Here is a 24,768-nt window from a genome sequence, read left to right as displayed (position 1 = left end):
TACTCAATAGGTGGCCTGCAGGCCAAATGTGGTCCGCCAAAGCTTCCGGTGTGGCCCACAAGTTCACCTTAAAAATGTTTATAATTAAGTTCACGAACAGTGATGCACTACCTATCATTTGCCTATGATTTCCTTAGTAAATAACTTACGGGCAGTGCTTAATTTGTAATGAAAGAGTTGTGGGGGCAACCCTGGCACAAATTAAGCACTGACAGGGAGGCTGCAGAGCGGCGACTGCTGGCCGGGTGCCAAGCCCTGAAGGTAGCGCTGTCAGCAGCAGCAGGGCAGAAGTAAGGGTGACATGGTATGGTACTGCCACTTTTACTGTCTTCAGAGCTGGGTCGCTGGAGAGCAGCAGCTGCTGGCCAGGAGCCCAGAGGAGCCGGGGATATGAACTTCCAAGCCTAAAGGTGCTGGGATTAAGCCCCAGCAAGCCCCAGCACAAATTAAGCACTTCTTACTGGATCTTAAGTTCTCGCAATCGCATCAGCTGCAGTTGAGCTAGGACAATGCCCATTTTTCCATCAGTGATGGAAATGGAGCCCAAAATGCATGTGAATGGGAGTAAATGTCACCAGGTCAACAGTGAGAACTGAGCTTTTAACCCAAACTGGACAGCAGATTTTCTTTTTATTATGCCACCTCATTTAAACACAAAACCTTTGTGTCTAATGTGCCACACCACTGTATCCGTCTGTAAGGTCGTCAATATGAAGTGCCACTTTGAATCAAAGCCCAGTAAATTCAATTCAGCCTATCTCCCTGGCAGTGTTGCAAGATGTGACAAAATTGAAAATCTGACATCTTCATATCACACTTCAAAAGCAATTTAAGTGATGCTGCCCAGCTATCTCTGTTTGTTAGATTTTATAAAAGTGAAATTTTCAAGGAAGAATTTTTGTGCTTAATACCATTAGAAACCTACACCACAGAAGAGATCATTTTTGAAAAGATAAAAGGCTTTTTTTGAAAAAAATGGGTTAAATCTGTAGAAAGTAAACTTTCTTGTTACAGATGGAGATCCCTCCATGACAGGGAGAGAGAAGGGCTTTGCTTCATATTTGGCAGTGATAAACTTCACTGCATCATTCACGAGATTGTCCTGTGTGGTAAGTTGTCTGGGGACTTGAAAAAAAACCAGTGGGTATGGTGATGAGATTAGTGAACTACACACGCTCAACTTCTAGCTTGCAACATTGTCTTTTTAAAGCTCTTTTACAAGACATTCCAGCCGAATACAGTGACCAGTTGCAGCACGACGACGTTCGCTGGTTAAGTCGGGGGCAGGTGTTAAAGAAGTTTTGTGCGCTTCAAAAAGAAATAATAGACTTTCTTTCAAACTACAAGACCAACAAGGCTTGTGAGTTCCTGGAATTTATGAATGATGTCCCCTCTATGTCACAGGTAGCTTATCCGTGCAATATTACTAGTCACTTGAATTTCCTCAACTTGCAGCTCCAAGGCCATGCAAGCAGCATCGGGAATCTGTTTGAAAAAGTGTGTGCCTTTCAGAGGAATTTTGAAATCTTTTGGACAGACTTAACAGGAAAGATGTTGCTTGAATTTCTAAAAAATTTAATCAAAAATTTTAAAATGCAATTTGAGAATTTTAAAATTCTAAAGGATTTGCTTTTATTTGTTCGTGATCCATTTGTTGCCTCTGCCGATGGACCGTGCCCTTCTGAAGCAAAGAACGTTCTTGATTCAATTGATGAAGGTGCCTTTCAAGCTCCACAGCTCAGACAACTTGAAGGCAAAATTCAGAGAAGTGGGACTTTGTGATTTTTGGACTAAATATGCTGACCAGTTTCAGAATAGCCAGAATCAAGCTATCTATCTTTTAACGATGTTCGGATCAACGTACATCTGTGAATCTGGGTTTTCTACCATGAACATTCTAAAAAACCAACACTGCAATTGCCTGACATATGCGCATCTTCCCCCATGCATGTGCCTTGCCCTGACCTCCTACAAACCACTCTTCACAGAGCTTGCCAGAGATCATTGATGTCACCTCTCCCATTAGAGATTACCACAAACACAGGTAATAATATTGATTCATAAACTTTGTTAAAAGATAGAAACACTAATACTTACGTTGTAATCAAAGATTTATTTTTTGGCAGCTGAAGTTTTTTTGTTTGATTTTTTTGACAGCCTTCTGCACAAATGACCTGCCTCTTGTTATAAAACTCTCAAATCGGCCCATAGGTAGATCTAATTGAGCATCGCTAGTTTAAAGCTGCTTTGCTTCATCCTCTGTTTCTGTGATGAGCACATGAGCTAAGTGACACAATATATGGAACCTTATAATGTATAATGATGATAATGTATAACCTCAGTGTCAGTTTCTACTCCTTCTATCTTTCCTTAGCCCACACTATGACTGGAGCATGTGATAAAGGCATGCTGCTGCTGGGGAAGAGCAGACAGTAAAGAGAGCACATACTGCTGCTGTGAGCTAGAGGCAGGGGAGGAGCCCGCTTCTTCCAGAAATCCCAGCAGGGTGCTGCTCTGTGGGTCAAAAGTTTTTTCCACAAAGCCCATGTAACTCGACGTGAGAAGCAGTACATGAGCTTGTCTGACGATGGCTGTGCTGTTTGTTCCTCTTTCCCTCTGTTAGCCTCAGCTGTAAGAGGTCTCCCATTCGCTCCTCAAAATCACACCTGTGTTCTCCTTGCCCTACTCAGCCAAAGGATGTTGGGTCCTCTCATCAGGCCTCCCTGAGCCAAAGCCATAGAAGAATTGGAGGAGAATTTTTTTTTCTTATGACTGATTCAGCAAGTTCCCCTGCATGGATGCTACCTGCTTTAAGGTTTCCAATGGATTTTCTGCAGAAGGACCCCAGCCCAAGCCATCACTCAGGAAGTGGAATCAGGGACTGGAAGACGGAAATGTAGCTAACTCTTAAAAATGGGGGTTTCTGCTAAAAGGCCTATAAATATCTAAAGTCTATATAGGAAGGGATAAGCACCCTTTACAGAATATGGAATTGGTAGTGTTAATATACTAGGCATTATGTTCACAGTTACTGATGCTAAATCCTGATCTGTGTCAACGCAAAAGTTATTAGATCATTTTGCTTTTCAAACATTTGAAACGGATTAATAGGTAAAAGTGCTACTCAGTACATCAAAACAACTTATGTCTGAAAGGATCCTTGAGTAATTAATCTGTATATTTTTGTGATTTCATTATAGGGTCATTAGGGAAATATTTCAGCTTGAATGGTGTGACAAACTAGGAGTTCTAAATACTTTATATCAATATGCAAAGTGACATCAATCATTTGCAAGGCAACACACCAACTCTAAGATTAAATGAAATGATGCAAACAAAAGCACCTTAGTGAACTCTGTACAGAGAAGCCTTCTTAAGTGATCCATCTTAATGTCAGTAAATTGTTTACTAATGTGTTGACTTAAGGCAACCCTCAAAAGGAAAATGAAAAGGCTGGAGTTTACAGCATATCAAGAAATCAGTTGATAAGCTTTTACTGGTTTAATATCCTCCTAGTCTTGCTGCTTGGAGCCACTTCAAGTTAGCAACAGAATGTTTGCCATCACCATGTGATAAAGGAAGTCAAATGACTAAGCAAACTCCAGGACCATTATACTGTTTGGTGAGATTTAAATTAAAATTGTTGGGAGAAATCATGTGGAGGGGGGAAGAGGAAACTAAAGTCAACCACACAGATTTACAAATGACTTACCTAGCTTCCCAAACAATGGTCAGGACTTTTACTTAAACTGGAGACAATGAAATGCATTTGAAAAGATTTAATTGCAGCAATAAAAGATCATACCTCAATTAAATGACTTATGCAAGCAGACTTTATAGATAAGGATCAAAGAAATTCACCACCGAACACACGGCATTCTAGGCAACACTTTGTTTTCTGTACACACTGATGCTAAAAAGTTGCATAGCTTGGTTTCAGTGACCTTTCATATTCCCTTTGATCTAAATTAGTAAGAACTTTAATGGGTTAGTATAATAAGGGCTACTGTATCTCCATCAGACAAATAAAATACCCTCTTCTTAACAAAGATATTTCAGGCCTACATTCTAATTCTATGGCAATTGTTTAAGACTGCAAAACTAGACCTTTGACCTTTGTGGGCTTGCCAAAGGAAGTAGGTCTATATTTTTATAAAATCTACTTGCTAACCCCCAATCTCTTAATTGTACCACTGTTCAGTTCTGTTACCAGCCGGCGAGTGACATTTGAAGAACATGACACAAGTTTGAGAGGAGAAATGCATTTTAGAAAAGCTTTTTTCCATCTGGAAATGGATTGCTATATTACCCAAGTGTTTTATTAACAAACTGACACTAAACAAAGGTATGAAAGCTGAAAGTGGAGTAAACCAATTCTCATTTGAAAGCCAGAGAAGAGAACTAAGAAAACTGAGTGTGCATCCCTTGATGGTGATTTATATTTTCTAAACACATTCAGACCTGGGCAATCCAAATCAGTGTGTGTTATCCACGTGTGTCTGAACAGAAAGAAGAAAAGTTGCCGCCATACTGTTCAGTGCAGGTTCATGAAGTGCCCTGTGTGGAGAATCATTGCCTAAACCTGTGAGCTAGCCTTGAAAATATTTGTAATTGAAGCTGCCAATTCTGAATCTTTCAACAGCATCATGCTGCTAAACAGCAGCAGTGAAATTAGCAGTATAAAGCCCCAGTGTTCAAGTATTACACATTTCCCATTTTGCTTTTTTTAAATGGGTTTGAAATTAAAAGGCTGGATAGAAACTATTTTGTTTAAACATTAATCAGTGTTATGACACACATGCTTCTCGAGAGTGCTACTGCCCTTGTTTCCTGTCATAATTCTGATGCCTTCCTTATTGTGTCAAGTTTCTTTAAGTGGCATTTAAAATAACAAAGGTGATTCCAAATCACCAGCGAGAACTGATTCAAAAACCAAAGCAGGAAAGAGGGAGAAGAGATGAGGTGCAGCAGGTTGGCCTCTTGTAGTGTCAGGTTTAGGTAGTATCATGATCGTTATACTTGCATCTGATGTACTGATTTGTATATTGGGGAATGCATAGGAATTGCCATATTGGATCAGACCCAAAGTCCATCTAGTTCAGTATCCAGCCTCTGACAGTAGCCAGTATTGGGTGCTTCAGTATTGGATGCAGTAGGTAGATGTGGAAAAAGCTGCCTTCTCCCCTGCCCCTTCCCTCACATTAGGGCTCATCCTAGCCTCTAATAATTGGTGTAAGACTCAAAGCTTGAAGTTAGTATTCCTTCCAAAATGTTTATTAATAATGAGGACTGTGGATGTTCTTGGTGTCCTTGTAAAGTATCCAATACTCTTGAATCCCTACACTTTTGGCCTCGACCATAGGTGACAGTGCAAATTTCTTAGGGAAAAATCAATCTGCAAAGAATTAAATAAACTCTAAGCCTCTTAGCAGACATGTGAGATGGCATATTTAAAAGTTCAGCACCCTGGGACTTCGCCTCCAAAACTGTGGCATTTTGGGGATAGGGACTGTGAGACGCTTATTAGAAAGGAGACAAGTTAATATTCTGGGGTATAGAAAATCTATCGAGGTATTTACATGGCTCCCCCTCACCTAGTATCTGAAGAGGACAGTCTCTATCTACCAAACCTTCCATTTCTCCCAAACTAAATTTAAATGAGACCTTAAGGTCTCTTTAGAAAGTATAGCTAGTTCTCTTTACTTCCGTCCTGCAGGTTTTGTAACAGTTACAAAGGCCTGCAGTAAATATTAAATTGTCAGATTTTTAAGGCTGAGAAGTATTTTTGTTGCAGTAGGACCCAAAAGCTCCAACCATGACTGATGCTCCACTATGCTAATGGCTGTACAAAACACACAGGAAGATGTAGTCCCTGCCCCAAAGAGCTTACACACTAATGAGATGCAACAAGTAAGTATAACAAACTGTGCTAGGGAAAAGACACAGCAACAGTCAAACCTGGACTGCACACACACTTCTACCCATTTAGCTAAAAGTGTGGGCTTTTAAATCAGTTTAGTTAAACTGGTACAACAGGATGTGGATGTTGGTTTAAACCTGACATATCGATTTAGTTTGCACCAGATATGAGTGTCTACACAGGGGTTTGCACCAGTTTGACTACATTGGTTTCTGTGTGTAGTTAAGATGCCGGGGGTTGGAGGGGGGAAGGGAGCATGAGGCAGATTGAGGTCCTTGTTACTCAGAGGTGCTTGGCAGCTTATAGGGGATTGTGGCTTTATGGGAGGTGGGTTTGGTGGCTGTTGGGGAGGTGTCAGATGGGTATTTATCACTGACTAATCTGAAGAGTTGGGCTGAGCTGCCTGTCGCTTGCGACAAGGGAAGAGGGAAACTGGGAAGGGCTGACAGTGGAAACTCCCCAGGCTCTTTTTAGTTGGCTACTTCCAATGAGCCAGATTCACTCCAGTGTCCTAGCTCCCAAGACAGAGGTTAATTGCCCTATACAGTATCTGGAGTTCTTAGAGTTGTGTCCCCCTATTGGAGCTCCCCTTGAGGTGCACACACACCCCATGTTACTTCAATCAGAAATTTTTGGCAGCAGTGTTCACTCAGTCTGCACATGTACCTATCCTTATGCTCTGTACGGAGGGTATATAGGATTGCAATGGATAAACTGTCCTTAATTAACTTCTTTACCACAAAGTCCCATAGAGACAACACTCCAAAGCAGGAGGCAAGGAGGGTGGGTGGTGGAACACCCATAGGAACCCACATCTTGAAAACTCCAATTACTGTACAGGATAAGTAACTTCTCTTTCTTCAATGGGTGTCCCTATGGGTGCTTCACTTGAGTTGACTTCCTAGCAGTGCCTTCTGAAGGAGGTGAGAGCTTGGCAACTTGATCTAGAACTGTCTGCAGAACCAAAGACAGCATCTGACTGAGAAGTGTTAAGTAGGGCATAGTATCTGAAGAAAGTGTAGACTGAAGCCCATGTAGCAACTCTGCCTTGTTCCACATCTTTTAGCAGAGCAATGGATGTGCACTGAGACCTAATCAAATGTGTTATGGTAAGTTAGCAGCTTTACAGAAGGAGACGATGCAGGTGGAAACCCATTTAGAATGTCTCTGGGTTACACTGGTGTTCCTTTAGCTCTATCTGCAAGAGATACAAATACTGTCATAGAAGCTTAGAAGGATCTGGTCTGTACAAATAGTATGCCAGTGCCCTCCTAACATCTAAGATATGGAAGGTGGAAAAAGGTTTGATAACGCTTTGATAAATCTAGAAATTGCAGGGTGAGTAAATGCCAAGAAACCTTCCACAGCTGAGATCATAGAATATCAGGGTTGGAAGGGACCTCAGGAGGTCATCTAGTCCAACCCCCTGCTCAAAGCAGGACCAATCCCCAACTAAATCATCCCAGCCAGGGCTTTGTCAAGTCTGACCTTAAAAACCTCTAAGGAAGGAGATTCCACCACCTCCCTAGGTAACCCATTCCAGTGCTTCACCACCTTCCTAGTGAAAAAGTTTTTCCTAATATCCAACCTAAACCTCCCCCATTGCAACTTGAGACCATTACACCTTGTTCTGTCATCTGCTACCACTCAGAACAGTCTAGATCCATCTTCTCTGGAATCCCCAGAGATAGCTGCCAGATCAACTTTAATGCAGCTTAATGAAAGACCTCCTTCAAGGTGAAAAGGTATTCTAAAACTTTCAAAATGGGAGAATCAGCAGGACATAGGTGTCAGTGAGTACAGCAGTGCTCAAATATTTTTCATTTCTGATGGTAAGTTTTTCTGTGGACTCCATTCTACTGTTAAGCAGGACCTCCTGAATCTCCCTAGAACAGGAGAGCTGTGTCTCTGACAGCCATCCAGCTATCAGGCTTTGAGTCATAAAGTTTTAAGGTTGGGGTTAAGAACACTCCTAAAGTCCTGCGAGAGAACGTTCAGGGGAGGGGTCAATGGTAGGCTTGATGACCAGCCAAGAAAAGAGCTGGAAAATGTAAGGGAATCGGACAATTTGGTGCAATCAAGATGACTGTAGCTCAGTCTTGTTTGGCTTTTGTTCAGGACCATGAGGATTAGCGGCACTGGAAAAAAGGCATATAGAAGATACTTTGACCACAAGAGGAGAAAGGCATCTCACAAGGAATGATGACCCAGACCTCCCCTCGAGCAGAAGTTCACGCAGCTCCAGCTAACAATGGTGGTGAAGAGATCTATCACTGGAAATTCCCAGGTGAGTAATCTGTCTGTGTGTGGATTTGTTGACTTCTAACTTGCAATCCTGACTGAAATGTCTGCAGAGGACATTGGCTATGATGTTTTGAAAGCCAGGCAGATAGACTGCTGAGAGAAGGACGTGGCAAGCTATGCACCAATTCCATATCATCATGGCATTTGAACAGAGGGAGGGAAATCTTGCCCCCCTCCACAATAAATTTATACTGTACATCCTGGTCCTGTTGTCTATCATTATGTGAATCAGTGGTCCCCAATGTGGTGCCCGCGGGTGCCGCGGTGCCCGCGGGTGCCATGGCACCCGCCGGGGCATTTACGTGCGGCCGCCTACTGACAAGGGAGTGCCGAGGAGCGCGGCCGCGGACAAGCAGTCGCCAAGAAGCAGCGACGTCAAGAAGCGTCGCCGCCGAAATGCCACTGCTGCTCGGCGGCGACGCTTTTTGATGACGCTGCTTCTCGGCAGCATTTCGGCGGCTGCTTGTCCAGCGGCCGTGCTCCTCGGCGGCATTTCGGCACCTGGTTGTCCGGCGCCCGCCACCCCGAAAGGTTGGGGACCACTGATGTGAATGGATTGACCTTCTATCTTGGGAAAGAAGTGCTGGCAGGCATACCTTATGTCCCTAAATTCTGGGTTACTGACATGAAGGGTGGACTTTTGGGCAGTGCACCCACCCTGTGCAGTATGATCCTGTAGGTGAGCTCCCCATCCAAGGATAGATGCATCAGAAACTACTGTATAGGTGGGAGAGGGATGGTTGAAAGGAACCCCTGAACACACCGTGTCCACATTCTTCCACCAGTCGAGGGAGACTAACCTGTGACAAGGGACAGAGAGCAACTTGTTCAGACTGTTCCTGTCAGGAGTACAGACTCACCTGACCCAAGTTTGGAAGGAGTGCAGGTGCAAACGGGCATGTAAGATGATGAAGGTTCAACACTGTCATATGCCCAAGAAGCTGGAGGCAAGATCTCACTGTGACCTAAAGACTTAGTTGAAATTGTGCAGTGAGTTGTCAAGCTGAGGAATCTGTCCCTTGGTAGACAGACTCTGGATGTTGTAGCATTGAGAATGGCTCCTGTGAACTCTATCCACTGTACAGGTAGAAGGAAGGCCTTTGTGATGCTGAATTGAAGACCGAGCCTTGTGAACAGAGGTGGCCTTGTTTACTGAAGTTTGAACTGCAGTGTAACAAGGCTCCTTTAGGAGCCAATTGTCAAGATATGGAAAATTGTTTACTTTCCATTGATGAAGCTGCATAGCAATGACTGCCATAGCTTTGAGAATACCCTTAGGTGGTAAGATTGATGGTAGTCCTAGCCCACTAGAAAGTCTACAAACTTCTTGTGAGAAGAGTGTATCATAACATGCAGATATGCATTCTGAAGTTTGAGGGTTATGAAATAGTCCCCCAGATCAAGGGGTGGGATGATAGCTGCAAATATCATCATCTCAAATGTCTGAATCTTGATGAAGGTATTCAGCATCCTGAGATCAAAAATCTGTCTCCACTCGCCCTTCTTTTTGGGAATGAGAAAATATTTGGATTAAAATCCTCTTCCCTTGTACAGTGGGAACTTGTTCAATGGCTTCTAAGCAGAGAAGAGACAGAATCTCCTATCTCACAAAAGACTTAAGAGATTGGTCCCTGAAAGGGATAGGGAAGGGGAATGTTGGGGGGAGGGGGCATAGAGTGTAAGTGGATGGAATACCCTGATGTTATAACTTCGAATACCTATCTGTAGGTAAATCTGCTCCCATGAATTGTGGAAATGGGAGAGCCAAACTGTAATAGGTGAGAGAATAAGCTAAGCAGAATAGTGCAGTATCAGATCAGAGTCACGAGAGTGTTCCAAGGCATCCAAAGGAGCTTTTCATAGATGATTCCTGCTGTGTCAGTGGGGTTGTAATGGTGAAGGCTTTCCATTTGTGTAGTCTGGGTCTCTTCTTAGGTGGCTCAGGTCCTATGTGGTAGGTGGAAAATGGGGGTGGACAGGACCTCTGAGTTGTTTGAGACCTACTGAAACTTTTTTTTTTGCAGGAGTGTGTGTATATATACCCAGGGAGCAAAGGGTAATTCTAGAGTCTTTCAAGGAAGAGGAGGTTATTTACCTTGTACAGTAACTGGAGTTCTTCAAAAGCTTCACGTTTGGGTACAGAAGACAGTACCAATGACCATTTCAGCTTGGCTCTGGAGTCCTTGTATTCCAAAGACAACGAGTCTAGTGCTGATGCTGTTCTAAGTTGTTTACCTGACATCTTCTTGGTATGTGGCATGGTTTTCTTAGCTGGTGCCATGATCTCGGAACTGGAAGGGATGAGAGCCTCAGCGCTACCCGTATCAGGATATGAAATCTCCTGAGACCTAGGCCAAGAAGATGACTTTCCCACTTCTCTTATCCCATTCTGGAGAATGGTATCTCTTCTTCTTAGAGGGTCTGGATGGTTGTGAAGGGCCCTCAGGGTCTTTTGCTTACTGTCACAGCAGAGCCAGTCACTGGGGCTCTGATCAGCTAGATCCAAGACACAGGGGATGAACTGGATCCCACGAGTCTCAGAGAGTGCTCCATCAACAGGAGTTTTTTTGAACCTGCTTCTGAACCTGAGCAGATCTCATATTTGGAGAGGACATGAGTCTCTCCCAGGCAGAGGAGGCAGCTTCAATGACTATTGCTGAGGGGAAAAGACCCGTGGCATGTCTGGCAGGGTTTGAAGCCTGGGGTCTTGGGCATAATTGCACTTGAGTCTGTGGACCAAGACTTGAGAGGGTGGGGGGAAAAAGATCCATATTGGGCAAATGAAGAAGGGAAGGGAGAAACTAACCCCCAAAGTGCATACCATGCTAAATAACAAAAAATAGAAGAAAATACCAAAAGAAAAGATGATGTGAGAGAGGTAGCAGGCTGTATAGCTAGCTAATGGACACAGCAATGCTCCTTCTCAAGTCACAGTCTTGAAAAGGAACTGGAGTGGCAGTGGGTCTAGGAGCACAGGGAGGTGTACGGTGGAGGCATAACCCAAAAACACTGCTAATGAAAGTCTCCAATCAAGAGTGCCCATGGGCATGTACACATCCAAATGCGCACATGCCCACAGGGACACTGCTCAAAGAAGAATGTAAGGACTAATCTGTGGGCTCACTGAATAATTTGAGGCCATTGAAGGAAAGGTTCTCTATAGCATTTTGGATCTTACGCAGGAAGCCTGAGGACTGCAGTGACGATGCATGGCACATGACCATGGCTGTGGAGATGGAGCAAGCTGCGCTGTCAGCTGTGTCAACAGGCACCTGTAAAGTCATCCTCACCAGGAGCTGTCCCTCCACAGTGACAGCCTGAAATTGCTCCCTGTGTTCTTGTGGGAAATGCTCAATAACGTAATTAAATTTGGCAAAGATGATGTGACTGTTTTGTAAGTATCATCTGGCAATTCACAATTCTAAACTGCTGGGAGGCAGACAAATAACTCTTACAACCAAGTGAATCAAACACTTCTGATCTATGTCATGTGGGGTACAGCTTTTGAATGGTGCAGTCTGTTCCATTCATTAACTGCATCCACTCCTAGGATGTTGGGGGTGGAATGAGAAAATAATGACACTGAGTAGCATTTTGTATCTGCCCTCTGGAGCTGTCGGGGGCAGTGTCAGGGGTTTGCTAAATCATGTTGGTAGGCTTCAACTGCACTTTATTCACAGGCCGGTCTTTTGGATTTTTTTCTAATGGAATTTGGAAAGTATTTGCCACTTTCTTCATCAAGTCCAGAACTGTTTGAAGTCATCTGCCACAGGCAATAGGGGCATAACTGCTTCATCTGGAGAGGATGATGATACGTTTGTTTGCAGAGTATGCTCTTTATCAGTCCTCCTTTCTTTCTCCTCAAACATTTTTCTGCAACAATGATTGCTAAGGGGAATGGATGAGTGTGGGGAATGCTGTCTCTGGTGTTCCGCATGAATGATAGGTGCCTTTGAAAACTGCTGGTGATTATAATGCTCAGTGGTCCCGGTATGGCCATTGAGGTGGCCCCAAAGAAAACTGGGGAGGCATCTAGCACTGCTCATACCATGGAGGTTGTTGAACCACCCGGTCATGGAAACAGCGAAATGTCCCTGGGCTGAATAATTTCAGGAGAGTCAGGTCTGGGTAAACAGGGAGGAGAGTCCTGAACTGACCTTTGAGAGTCTGAAGAGCTCTCAACTATATAGTGTAATGGTGGAGAAGATGATGGTTCAGTGAGGGCCTGCCTGTTTGACTGTGTGGGAAACCAAGAGGTACCAGTGATCCCTGAGGTACCAGAGATAATGCAGGTTTGCTACCAGGAGTCTGAGTTCAGTAAAGGAGACTCAGGCTCATCAGAGACAAAAACAGGTCCCTGGAGAATCTGAACTTCTGCGGTACCACATGGGCTTGTGTGAAGAGCTAGTGAAGAGGTAGAGAAAGCTGTGATACCAAAGGTGGCATCGACACCGGTGGAATTGCCAATCGAGGTACTGATGCAGCAGTAGGTGCAGGCGGTACCAACTTCTTAGGTGCAGGGTCCTTATTTCTAGTACTCTTCTCATGCTTCAATGCTGCTGTGGCTTTGTACCAAGTGATGGGTACCCTGCAACTTATGAGTTTGTGGACTTTAATCTGGAAAGGACGGTTACTCACCGTAGTAACTGTTGTTCTTCGAGATGTGTTGCTCCTATCCATTCCAGTCAGGTGTGCGCGCCGTGCGTGCACGGCTCTTCGGAACTTTTTTACCCTAGCAACTCCGGCGGGCCGGCTGGCGCCCCCTGGAGTGGCGCCGCTATGGCGCCTGTTATATACCCCAGCCGCTCCTCAGTTCCTTCTTGCCGGCTACTCCGACAGTGGGGAAGGAGGGCGGGTCTGGAATGGATAGGAGCAACACATCTCGAAGAACAACAGTTACTACGGTGAGTAACCGTCTTTTCTTCTTCGAGTGATTGCTCCTATGCATTCCAGTCAGGTGATTCCCAAGCCTTACCTAGGCGGTGGGGTCGGAGTGAGACGTGGCGGAGTGTAATACCACGGAGCCGAAGGCTGCGTTGTCTCGAGACTGCTGCACCAACGCGTAGTGGGAGGCGAAGGTGTGGACCGAAGACCAGGTGGCCGCTCGACAGATGTCCTGGATGGGAACATGGCTCAGGAAGGCGGCCGACGAGGCGTGCGCTCTCGTTGAGTGAGAAGTGAGACGGCATGGTGGCACACGAGCAAGCTCGTAGCATGTCCGAATACATGCCGTTACCCAGGAAGAAATCCGCTGGGAGGAGACCGGCTCACCCTTCATGCGATCGGCAACTGCCACAAACAGCTGGGTCGAACGCCGGAAAGGCTTCGTCCGCTCGATGTAAAAGGCAAGGGCCCTGCGGACGTCCAGGGTGTGAAGCTGTTGCTCCCGAGGCGAGGCATGCGGCTTCGGGAAGAAGACCGGGAGGAAGATCTCCTGGTTGAGGTGGAAGGCCGACACCACCTTAGGGAGGAAGGCCGGATGTGGTCGAAGCTGTACCTTGTCCCCGTGGAAGACGGTGTATGGTGGACCCACCGTTAGAGCACGAAGCTCAGAGACTCGTCTCGCTGATGTAATGGCGACGAGGAAGGCTGTCTTCCAGGAGAGGTAGAGCAGGGAGCACGTGGCCAAGGGTTCGAAGGGGGGACCCATCAGCTTGGCTAGCACGAGGTTCAAATCCCAGGTCAGGGCAGGACGCCGCACCGGCGGGTACAAGCGGTCCAGGCCTTTAAGGAAGCGGGAAACCATCTGGTTGGAGAAGATGGACCGACCTTCCACAGATGGACGAAAGGCAGACACTGCTGCCAGGTGAACTCTCAAGGAGGAGACCGCAAGACCTTGCTCCTTAAGGTACCAGAGGTAGTCCAGGATGGTAGGGACGGGACTACAAATGGGTTGAGGCCTCGTTGATCACACCAGAGTGCGAATCGCTTCCATTTCGCCAGATAGGTGGAGCGAGTGGAAGGCTTTCTGCTCTCTAGCAGGACTTGCTGTACTGCCGCCGAACAGTCCCTCTCTGCGTGGGTCAACCACTCAGGTACCAAGCTGTAAGATGGAGGGACTGCAGGTTCAGATGGCGGAGTCTGCCGAAGTCCTGGGTGATGAGGTCCGGCCACAACGGAAGGGGGATGGGATCCCGAACGGAGAGCTCGAGCAGCAGGGTGTACCAGTGCTGCCTCGGCCAGGCCGGCGCTACGAGTATGACGTGGGCTCTGTCCCTCCGAAGCTTCAGGAGCACTCAGTGCACGAGCGGGAACGGAGGGAAGGCGTAGAGGAGGCGATCCGTCCAGGGGTAAAGAAAGGCGTCCGACAGGGAGCCTGGCGAGCGACCCTGGTATGAGCAAAACAGGTGGCACTTCCTGTTCTCCCTGGAGGTGAATAGGTCTACTTGGGGAAACCCCCACCTCTGGAAGATTGTGTGCACGACATCGGGACGGAGGGACCACTCGTGGGAGAGGAACGACCTGCTGAGATGGTCGGCCAGCGTGTTCTGCACTCCCGGAAGAAAGGACGCTTCCAGGTGAATGGAGTGGGTCACGCAGAAGTCCCACAGGAGCAGCGCTTCCTTGCAGAGGAGGGAGGAGCGTGCTCCGCCCTGCTTGTTCACGTAGAACATTGCCGTGGTGTTGTCCGTGAACACTGTCACGCAGCGGCCTTGCAGGCGGGTGCGGAAGGTGTGACACGCCAAACGGATCGCTCGCAGCTCGCGGATATTGATGTGCAGAGCGAGCTCTTGGGGCGATCAAAGGCCTTGGGTGTGAAGGTCGCCCAGGTGAGCCCCCCAACCGAGCGCTGAGGCATCCGTGGTCAGAGTGGCGGACGGATGAGGAGGGTGGAACGGGACCCCCGCACACACGACCTCCGGGTCGAGCCACCAGCGGAGGGACTCGAGGGTCGGCTTGGTAATCGTGACCACCATGTCGATGGGATCTCGATGCGGCCTGTACACCGACGCTAGCCAAGACTGGAACGGACGGAGGTGGAGCCGCGCGTATGCGGTGACATACGTACACGATGCCATGTGGCCCAGGAGGCAGAGGCAGGATCGTACCGTCGTGGTCGGAAAGGTGACGAGGTCCCGGATGATGGAGACCATTGTCTGGTGTCGAGAACGCGGCAGGCAGGCGCGGGCCAACGAGGAGTCGAGGACCGCTCCAATGAACTCCACCCGCTGCGACGGAATCAAGGTGGACTTCTCGGCGTTGATGAGAAGACCGAGTCGCCTGAAGAGGGACAGGATTTCTGTCAACTGGCCCGTTACCAGCCGTCGAGACTGACCGCGAACCAGCCAGTCGTCGAGATACGGGTAGACATGTATCCGACGACAGCGGAGGGCTGCGGCAACCACTGCCAAGCATTTGGTAAACACCCTCGGTGCGGTGGAGAGCCCGAATGGTAACACGCTAAACTGGTAGTGGGCGTTGTTGACCACAAAACGGAGGTAACGTCGATGAGGAGGATAGATCGCGACATGGAAGTAGGCGTCCTTCATGTCGAGGGCGGCAAACCAGTCTCCCGGATCCAGAGAGGGAATGATGGTCCCCAGGGTGACCATGCGAAACTTGGGCTTGAGCAGGTATTTGTTCAGCTCTCGAAGGTCCAGGATAGGACGTAGCCCTCCTTTCGCTTTGGGGATGAAAAAATATCGGGAATAGAATCCCCTGCCCCGCCTGTCTTGAGGCACTGCTTCTATGGCACCCACGCTCAACAGAGTCTGGACCTCTTGTAAGAGGACTTGCTCGTGAGAGGAGTCCCTGAAGAGGGACAGGGAGGGTGGGTGGGAAGGTGGGGACGAAACAAATTGAAGGCGGTATCCCGACTGGACTGTTTGAAGCACCCAGTTGTCCGTTGTTATTTGGGACCACGCCGAAAAGAAATAGGAGAGGCGGTTGCGGAAGAGAAGGGTAGGATCCGGTAGGGAGAGTGATGGGCCGTCCTCGTGCGTCCCATCAAAAGGCCTGCTTGGACCCCTGAGGGGCCTTGGAAGAGGCCTGGCCCTGGTTACGCCTGTTGCCGGAAGGACGACGGCGATTTGGGCCCGGTCGCCTGCTATTGTACGGGCGGTAGCGTTGTTGATGGAAGGACCGGGGGGGTTGCTGCCGGAAGGACCTGCACTGTGGAGACGGAGTGTGCATCCCGAGGGTGCGGATGGCAATGCGACCGTCCTTCAGGGTCTGAATCCGGGAATCAGTTTTCGCAGAGAAGAGACCCTGAGTGTCAAATGGCAGGTCCTGTAACGTATAATGCACCTCCGGCGGCAGGGTGGAGGACTGCAGCCAGGAGATGCGGCGCATCGTCACGCCGGAGGCTAAGGTTCGAGCTCCCGAGTCCGCAGCGTCGAGGGCGGCCGTGATGGAGGACCTGGACGATTTCTTCCCCTCGTCCAACATCGCCGAGAACTCCTGGCGGGAGGCTGTTGGCAGGAGCTCCGTAAACTTCACCAGGGACGCCATAATGTTATAGACGTACCTGGCGAGGAGGACCATCTGGTTGGCGATGCGCATTTGCAGGCCGCCAGCCGAGTAGACCTTGCGGCCTAACAGGTCCATTCGCCGCGCGTCCTTCGACTTAGGCGCAGGGGCAGGTTGACCATGCCTCTCCCTGTCGTTGACCGACTGAACGACCAACGAGTCCGGGGTTGGGTGAGTATAGAGATACTCGTAGCCCATGGGGGGGACTGAATATTTGCGCTCGACCCCACGAGCCGTAGGAGGAATGGACGCCGGTGTCTGCCATAGCGTAGTGGCGTTCTTTTGTATTGTCCGTACGAACGGTAACGCCACTCGCACTGGAGCCTCCGCTCCGACGACATTTGTGATAGGGTCCTCGTCCTCCTGAACCTCCGCCACGGGAAGATTCATGGCCGTCGCCATGCGGCGGAGCAGGTCTTGGTGAGCCTTGAGATCTATTGGCGGAGGCTCCTTGGTAGAAGCTCCGGCCACCGCCTCGTCCGGTGAGAACGACGAGGACAAGCCCTGGACGGCGACCTCCGTCGAAGGACCTGCAGACTGTTCGTCGGCTGGGTCGGGCTGCATGGTCCTCTCGCGGTCAGGCTCGCATGGTGGTGTTGGGGGCGGTCGGCTAACAGTCGCTTCTGGTACCCTGCGCTCGGAGGCAGGGGTTCTTGGGGGCAACGGCACCCCCTGAGACTCATACTGGGCCCATGGCACCCAGAATCCCCACTGCTGAGCCCCCTGAGGTTGACCGTGTGGGGTAGGTGGTAGGTGTCCATTGCTGTCCGCCGTGGAGACGACCGACGCAGGGCGGGATGGCCATGGCGGTGCCGAGGCGCTGATGGATTGCGCCGACGACTGAGGTAGTCCGGCCCCGGACGGTGCCGAGGATCGGTGCCGGTCTTCACGGTACCGGGATGGTGACCGAGACCAACGTCTGCCGCGGTGCCGGGAGCTCAACCGGTGCCGGGAGCTCGACCGGGATCCGGACTTGCGGTGCCGGGAGCGGCTGCGGGAGTCGCGGTGCCGGGACGGAGACTTCCGTCGGTGCCGACGCGACGGCGATCGGGACCTGGTGCGACGCCGGGAGTACGACCGGTACCGCGATGATGAGCGGTACCGGGACTGCGACCAGCGTCGAGATGGCGACCGGTACCGCGATGGCGAGCGGTGCCGAGATCGCGAGGACGGGACGGTGACCGGGAGCGTCGTCCGTGCCGTCTGTCTGGGGAGGGCGGCCGGATCATCATGGCCGGCTTTCCTGCCGACACGACAGCCCGCACCGGCGGTGCCGGGGGCTGGAGGCTCGGTGCCTCTATGAGCTGTATAAGCTCGCGCGCCGAGGAGAATGTCTCCGGCGTAGATGGCAGCCGGGGCTCGACCGCGGTCGGTACCGGGGAGCGTGGCGGTGCCGGACTCGACGGCTCTTGCGGCGTTGGAGTCAACGGCCCGGTGCACGTCTTGTGCACGGCCACCGCGGGGGCCGCAGGTGGCGCAATCATCCTCGCTGCTGAGTCCTCAGCGCGGGCCTTAGCAATCGCCTTCGCCAGCTTGCACTTCTTAGAAGGCGAGAGCGAGCGGTGCCGGGTCTTCGGAGCCGCTGGCTGAGGCTGCGGAGCCGCGGTGCCGGAGCGGCTCGGGGCCGCCGGTGCGCTCTGCACTGATGAAGATCTCGGTGCCGACGTGGACGGTGCCAGGGGCTGGAGCAACGCCTCCATTAGGAGCTGTTTTAATCTAATGTCCCGCTCCTTACGAGTTCGCGGCTTAAAGGCAGAACAGATAGAACACTTATCTGCTCGGTGACCTTCTCCAAGGCAACGGAGGCAGGCGTCGTGCGGGTCCCCGATTGGCATAGGCCTCTGGCAAGATGCGCAGGGCTTAAAGCCCGGTGCCTTGGGCATGAGCCCGCACCGGGGGAGGAAAGGGAGGGGATACCCCCCTTAACCTTATCCTAAAACCTAACTAATTAACTATCAAAAACTATCAACACTAAGTACTAAACAACTATATACAGAGAAGAGTAGCGAGAGCTAGGGTGGTGGAGGACAGAGAGCACTCCACAGTTCCAACTGGCCGTCACGGGCGGTAAGAAGGAACTGAGGAGCGGACGGGCCGGCTGGGGTATATAACAGGCGCCATAGCGGCGCCACTCCAGGGGGCGCCAGCCGGCCCGCTGGAGTTGCTAGGGTAAAAAAGTTCCGAAGAGCTGTGCACGCGCGGCACGCACACCTGACTGGAATGCATAGGAGCAATCACTCGAAGAAGAAGTCTTGGTACCGGAACCACTTGAAGCCTCTGTCAAAATCTTTTGAGGAGTACGGGGTCTCTGCTGCAGCAGGTCTTTTTAGAACAGTGTTCTCTCTGAGGAGATTTCATGGATCTCCTAGATGAGGTCTTCCCTGTGTCCCTAACAGGTTTATGTCTCAAAGCTCGAGAGGGTCAGTGAGCTGCAGAGGATGATGGGGCACTGAGGTCACTCAGGGTATGTCTACACTACAAAGAAAAACCCATGGGTGGCCCATGCTATCTGACTTGGGCTCGGGCCATGCAGCTGTTTCATTGCTGTGTAGACTTCCAGGCTCAGGCTGGAGGCTGAGCTTTAGGACCGTCCCACTCTGCAGGTTTTTCTTTGCTGTGTAGACATACCCTTAGAGCCCGTCCCACTCTGCAGGTTTTTCTTTGCTGTGTAGACATACCCTTAGAGCCCACTTTACAAGGATCCGAAGCCGGGCAGAGGCAGTGCTCCATTATTAGAAGATGGAATTTTGTTTTTCTCTCTCTCTCTTTCTCTCTCTCTCTCCCCCCCCTTCTAGAGCAACTTTTGAAAGTTGTTCAGAACTTAATTAGCAGGCATGTGTATATCCCCAAGGTGGCATATACAGTGTGAATAGCCATCACTAACTGGGAAGGACTCCTGGCAAATGAGGCAAGGTTTGAAGCTTGGAGACATAGGCATATCCCAACAAAAACAGGCTTCGCTGAGAACTTCCCTTACTGTCAAGAGGGATTAGGGGGAAGAACGTGTGTGAATAGCAGGAGTCAAAAGCCCTTGGCTAACTGGAAAAAAAAATGAACTGAACGCTAAACTAACTAAAGCAATAAAAGGTATAAACCACAAAAGAATAAAACTGACTAAAAAAAACTAGTTGACAAGTAAAATCGCAAGCGAATGCTGAGGATGCTCCTTCTCAGGGCAAGGTAGTTGAGAAGGAACTGAGGGCAATTTGTCCATCACAGTCCAATATACTCTCGGTATGAGGTACGAAGATAGCTAGGGTGTATGCACACTCCAAATGGACACTGATGCCAAAAATTTCCAACCAAAGAAGCATGCACACCATGGAAGTGGAGCCTCCATAGAGACACTACTCGAAGAACTGGCCTAATTTCTTCTACTTGTTCTATAGGGAGAGAGCCCCAAAGTGATTATGTTCTCACTTCTGAGCTAGATTTGGAGGATGTATGAGTGTTCTGGAATTGGACCACCCAATCCAAATTTGGAGTAGTTATGAAAGACCAATGACTAACAACGAAATCTATGATTCATTTCTTTTACTACCATATCTGCTTAATGTGTACTTCTACAGGAAAAACAGATTCCTGGGATTTATGAAAAAAGGAAAAGAAAAATCCAAAACAAAAAGAAAATAAATATTGTTATTGGGGTAAGCACAGGTTAGGCCAGTGGTGGGAAAACTATGGTCCGGGGGCCGCATCTGGCCCTTCAGATGTTTTAATCCGTCCCTAGAGCTCCTGCTGGGGAGCAAGGTCCGGGGCATGCCCTGCTCTGTGTGCACCATGGCTCCGCGTGGCTCCCAGAAGCAGTGGCATGTCCCACCTCCGGCTCCTATGTGTAGGGGCAGCCAGGAGGCTCCACATGCTGTCCCCACCCCAAGTGCCGCCCCTGAAGCTCCCATAGGCCGGGAACCACGGCCAATGGAAGCTGCAGGGGCAGCACCTGTGGACAGGGCAGCGCGCAGATCCGCTTGGCCGCGCCTCCACGTAGGAGCCGGGGGGGGGGGGGGACATGCCGCTGCTTCTAGGAACTGCTTGAGGTAACGGCTACCCGGAGCCTGCACCCCAACCCCCTGCCCCAGCCCTGATCCTACTCCTGCCCTCTGAACCCCTCAGTCCCAGCCTAGAGTACCCTCCTATACCCCTAACCCCTCTTCCCCAGCCCCATCCCAGAGCTCGCACCTCCAGCCGGAGCCATCACCACCACCCCCTGCACCTCAACCCCCTGCCCCAGCTTGGGGCTCCCTCCCGCACCCTGAACTCCTCATTTCTGGCCCCACCCCAGAGCCCGACTCACAGCCAGAGCCCTCACCCCCTCCGCATCCCAACCCCCAATTTTGTGAGCATTCCTCGCCCGCCATACACTTTCCATACAGATGTGGCCCTCAGGACAAAAAGTTTGCCTACCTCTGGGTTAGGCCTTATGTAAAATACACCCTAAGCTATATTAGAGTGTTTGTCACTCTTTGCCCCTAGAAAGGGACTGACTGAGGCTTTGAGAATGTTTGATTTAATGGAAGGCTAGGAAAGAATAGAACATGAACTGAGACTGAAGAAACAAATGCAACGTACCTTTGCTTCAAAGAATTTTTTTCTTAATTTGCTATCTTGCGGAGGTACTGTTTTTCTCAATTTTTTATACCATTTTCTAACAATATACCCTCTCCAGAAAGCTTGGATTCTGTTGAAAAGAAAATGTCGATGTTCAACAAATGCAAACATAAATTTAAAGAGAATAAAATAATTACCTGAAACATAACCATCTGAAATTTTTCAAACACTTAAATATTTACAGTACATCCACCAGTGCTGAATTTTCAGTATGTAACTTGGAGCAATACGGCAAAATAAATGTTCAGCAACAGCAGCTCTATTGGAAGTAATCCTTACCTCGTAATACACTTTATTTTAAACAGACGCGCCCCATCATGTATTACTCTGGTCTGATATTGCTTCTTTCTACACAAAGGACAGGTCTTTTTACCTGCAAACTTTTCAAAAGCTTTCAGGCATGCCTAGAAAAATATCATTTTAAAATGTAAGTAGTCACTTATAATTTGTAGATGTAATGTTAATTTTTCTTCATAAATAAACCAGATTCACTTTAGATTACACTAAGTGAACATTTTTTGCTCTTTCATAAATTCAAAATAGCATATTTACAAGAATATACATTTATATCAATAAACTACTGGAAATAAGCAAATGGATGATACATCTTTTTAGACTTACATGGAGTCAAATATTATGAATTAAGCTCTCTGTCACTTCGATGTACATAATTAGTAATCAGTATACAAACATATGTGGGTTTCCCTTGTATGCAAAATGTAACATTGTAAAACAGGAATAATAATATCTGTAAATTATGTTTCTAACAGTAAATGATATTGAGTCAAAATGCCTTCTTGCAAAACCAGAAATTGTGCTTACAGTAGATTTAGAATATTTAAATTACAAGAATGCTGTATTGGATGCTTTAATAGTTAAACCAGGGTCTACTCACTTTGTGAAATACATGGGAACATGAAAGCAGCACCTATTGTTCACAGAAAAAAAACAAGAACAGCTTGAAGTTTAAACTAGTTTAAAAGCTGAACACCAAAAATACATGAAGTAAAAGAAAAAATCTGAATGCAGGAAGGTTAACAATCCTGCTTGTTGGTAGTATTGCGAAAGACTTCTATTGAAAATGAAGTTTAAATATTTGCAATTTTTATTCTAAAAAGAGAGATATAAATGAACAGCATAAAAAACTTCTGTAGGAAGCAACTAAAAAAATAAAATACAGCTCAAAGAAACAAAATGGTCATTCATTAGTTTTGAACTGCTTCATATAGAAAAGCCCATGGCAAATGGAGGGGAGGAGGAGCCGTAAAATGCCAAATGACAAGAGAAAATACATTTAAAATAAAAACTGATCTTTTTTCCTCAGAAAACAGTTAAATTTCAGTAAGTGATATGCAGCACACACAGTCTTCTCAGAGAAAGTGTGCTCACAAGCTTCATGCAAACTTCACCTTTTTCTGACCCAAACTCCTATCAAATGGTAGTGATCTCTATTCTGACAAAAGGTACAGCATTAGAGAAAAAAGGCAGTTGATCCTTAGTGGAAGGAAAAACTGGAGAAGGAGTGAAACTGGAATAAGTACTGTGCATTACTGAGCTGGCAAACACAAAAGGATTAATGGCTAAACAGCCAGCTAAAGGAAAAGCTTTCAGATACAGTGGCTTTTTTCCCTTGAGGGAGGACATTTAATGAAACATGCAGGACAAAAAGAATTCCAGAGACATTTCCCTTTTTTGTGCCAAATCTAAAGTAACCTTTTCATGAGTGCTGTCTTTTGCAATCTCTAGTTAAAACTTAGACCTAAAGGGTAGCCAGACTGCCTGAGTTTGGCAGAACAGCCTTGTTCTTCAAGGCCATCCCACCTATCTTTTTGCAATTTTATACTTTCTTTTAAATAGGTAGCAATGTGGTAAAAGAGAAAAAATAAATAATTCACCTCAAAAACTGAAACTTCAACCCACCCACTGCCTCCACCCCAGTTCAACAAACAAAGCAGAAAAATACCCCAAAAAGCAGAATGAAAGAAACTTACAAGTAACTTTGAATAATGGTTTTCTCCTCCTAATTACGTTAACATCTGTCTAAAGAACAGCACTCATCTTTAGCTAGTTACTTGTCCTTTTTGTTTAAGTAATTCTAAAATTATACATGAGGGAATATTAATACAATGTTTAAAGCAATTATGCTTACATTGCACATATTTGATTGTATAAAACCATCAAGGTAAAATGCAGACATGCCCTCAGAAATTGTGACTAAATGACCAACTTGTATTGGGGACACACCAGTTTCACTCTGTGGACAAAAATAACTAACGGACTATTTTTTTAAAACTAGCCTCACAAGAAAATAAGAAAAATAAGACATGATTTTTTTAAAGTAAATTGCTCAATCAATAACTACTGTACAATAATGATGAACTAAGGTTAAGGCCTTAGCCACTTAGGCTCTTTTTGGTTGGCTCAAACCCCAATTGGGCACAGGCCTATGGAAGTTTTGCAGGACTAGATATAGAGGTCTATTAGTTTTTTTCCCCTAGAGTAATATTTTCAGCAGCAAAAGAATGTCCTATACCACATATCTCTTCAGGGCAGCTTCAGATCTGGCCATATAATGGTTGGACAGGCAATCAGATATTTGAGTGACATCTAGGGATTTCACTGAGCATGCTCAATAGAATCCCCATTATCCATATATGGATATGGTTTTTTCTCCTGACTACCAGATATTTGTTAGCTACAAAACTGTGTTAAAATGGCCTCATCTGAAGCTATTGCTCTTTCCTGTCTGACAGGTCTGTTACTGAGGTTCATCAAGAAGATTTCTAACAATAATTGGCTTCTACCTCTTCTGGTACCAGTGGACAACATAAACAGCCTTAACAAGATGCCCTTCAGAGACTAACACTTTAATTTACAGAAGAGCAAGAAATAGGCCACGCACAGCCTACCTGCTTCAGTGCAACTTTTTTTACTTTAATACCTAATTGCCTGGACTACATTCCCCCTATGCTCAAGTAAGTACTGTTGTAAAATGCTGAGTAGTTTTCAACTTCCACTGAAGTCAATGGGAGCTGAAGCTGCTCAGTACCTTATGGAGGTGGGGGTTGAATGCAATGATGCCCAGCAGAGTTACTCCAGCCAAGAGAAGAAGAAATCCTCAATTGTGTTGAGACTTTGAGAAGAGCTAAAGCTGGGAACTAAAGAGTACAGGATGCAACAGCTTAATGTGTATGAATAATTCAGGATCTGGGAACGCCAGGATCTCTGAGCAGCAGGAGCCTGCACAACCTAGAAAGTCAAGAACATGGTCTAATGATCCTTCAATTAGGCAATGTAATTGACATTCTCTTAATAAAAGGGAACCAGTGAAAACAACCTTTATAAAAATTATTTGTGGCGCACCGACAGTGCACAGCACACAAAGCAGACATGATTTCTGTCCCAAACAGTTTGCAATCTAAGAATTGGACCCTGCAAACACTTCAGAAGTTCTATTGACTTCAGTG

At 47.5% G+C, this 24,768-nt stretch overlaps 1 protein-coding gene and 1 long non-coding RNA gene across 13 annotated transcripts in view; one reads left to right on the top strand and one right to left on the bottom strand.

Moving 5' to 3' along the window:
* RNF32 (ring finger protein 32) overlaps positions 1–24,768 on the bottom strand; it is a 63,170-nt gene that overhangs the window by 11,032 nt on the left and 27,370 nt on the right. For 10 of the 11 annotated variants that reach the window (XM_039527174.1, XM_039527177.1, XM_039527175.1 and 7 more), the window contains 3 exons: positions 22,197–22,229; positions 21,581–21,705; positions 21,263–21,371 (listed from right to left, as the gene is read on the bottom strand). In XM_039527174.1, the coding sequence (XP_039383108.1) occupies positions 21,263–21,371; positions 21,581–21,705; positions 22,197–22,229 (267 nt within the window). The remainder of the gene's footprint in view (positions 1–21,262; positions 21,372–21,580; positions 21,706–22,196; positions 22,230–24,768) is intronic. The other variant, XM_039527184.1, reaches the window with a different exon arrangement.
* Positions 1,873–24,625, top strand: LOC120399175. Of its 2 annotated transcripts, none has more exons than XR_005595006.1 (3): positions 1,873–2,044; positions 8,039–8,207; positions 24,055–24,625. It is a non-coding gene; the product is annotated as an uncharacterized LOC120399175 (long non-coding RNA). The 2 variants fall into 2 exon arrangements; XR_005595007.1 differs by lacking the exon at positions 1,873–2,044 and adding an exon at positions 5,590–5,910.

This window comes from Mauremys reevesii, linkage group 2 (assembly GCF_016161935.1).
Source record: "Mauremys reevesii isolate NIE-2019 linkage group 2, ASM1616193v1, whole genome shotgun sequence".
Lineage (NCBI taxonomy): Eukaryota > Metazoa > Chordata > Testudines > Geoemydidae > Mauremys > Mauremys reevesii.
Note: the sequence above shows the minus strand (reverse complement) of the source record. Positions and strands in the feature narration are given on the sequence as shown.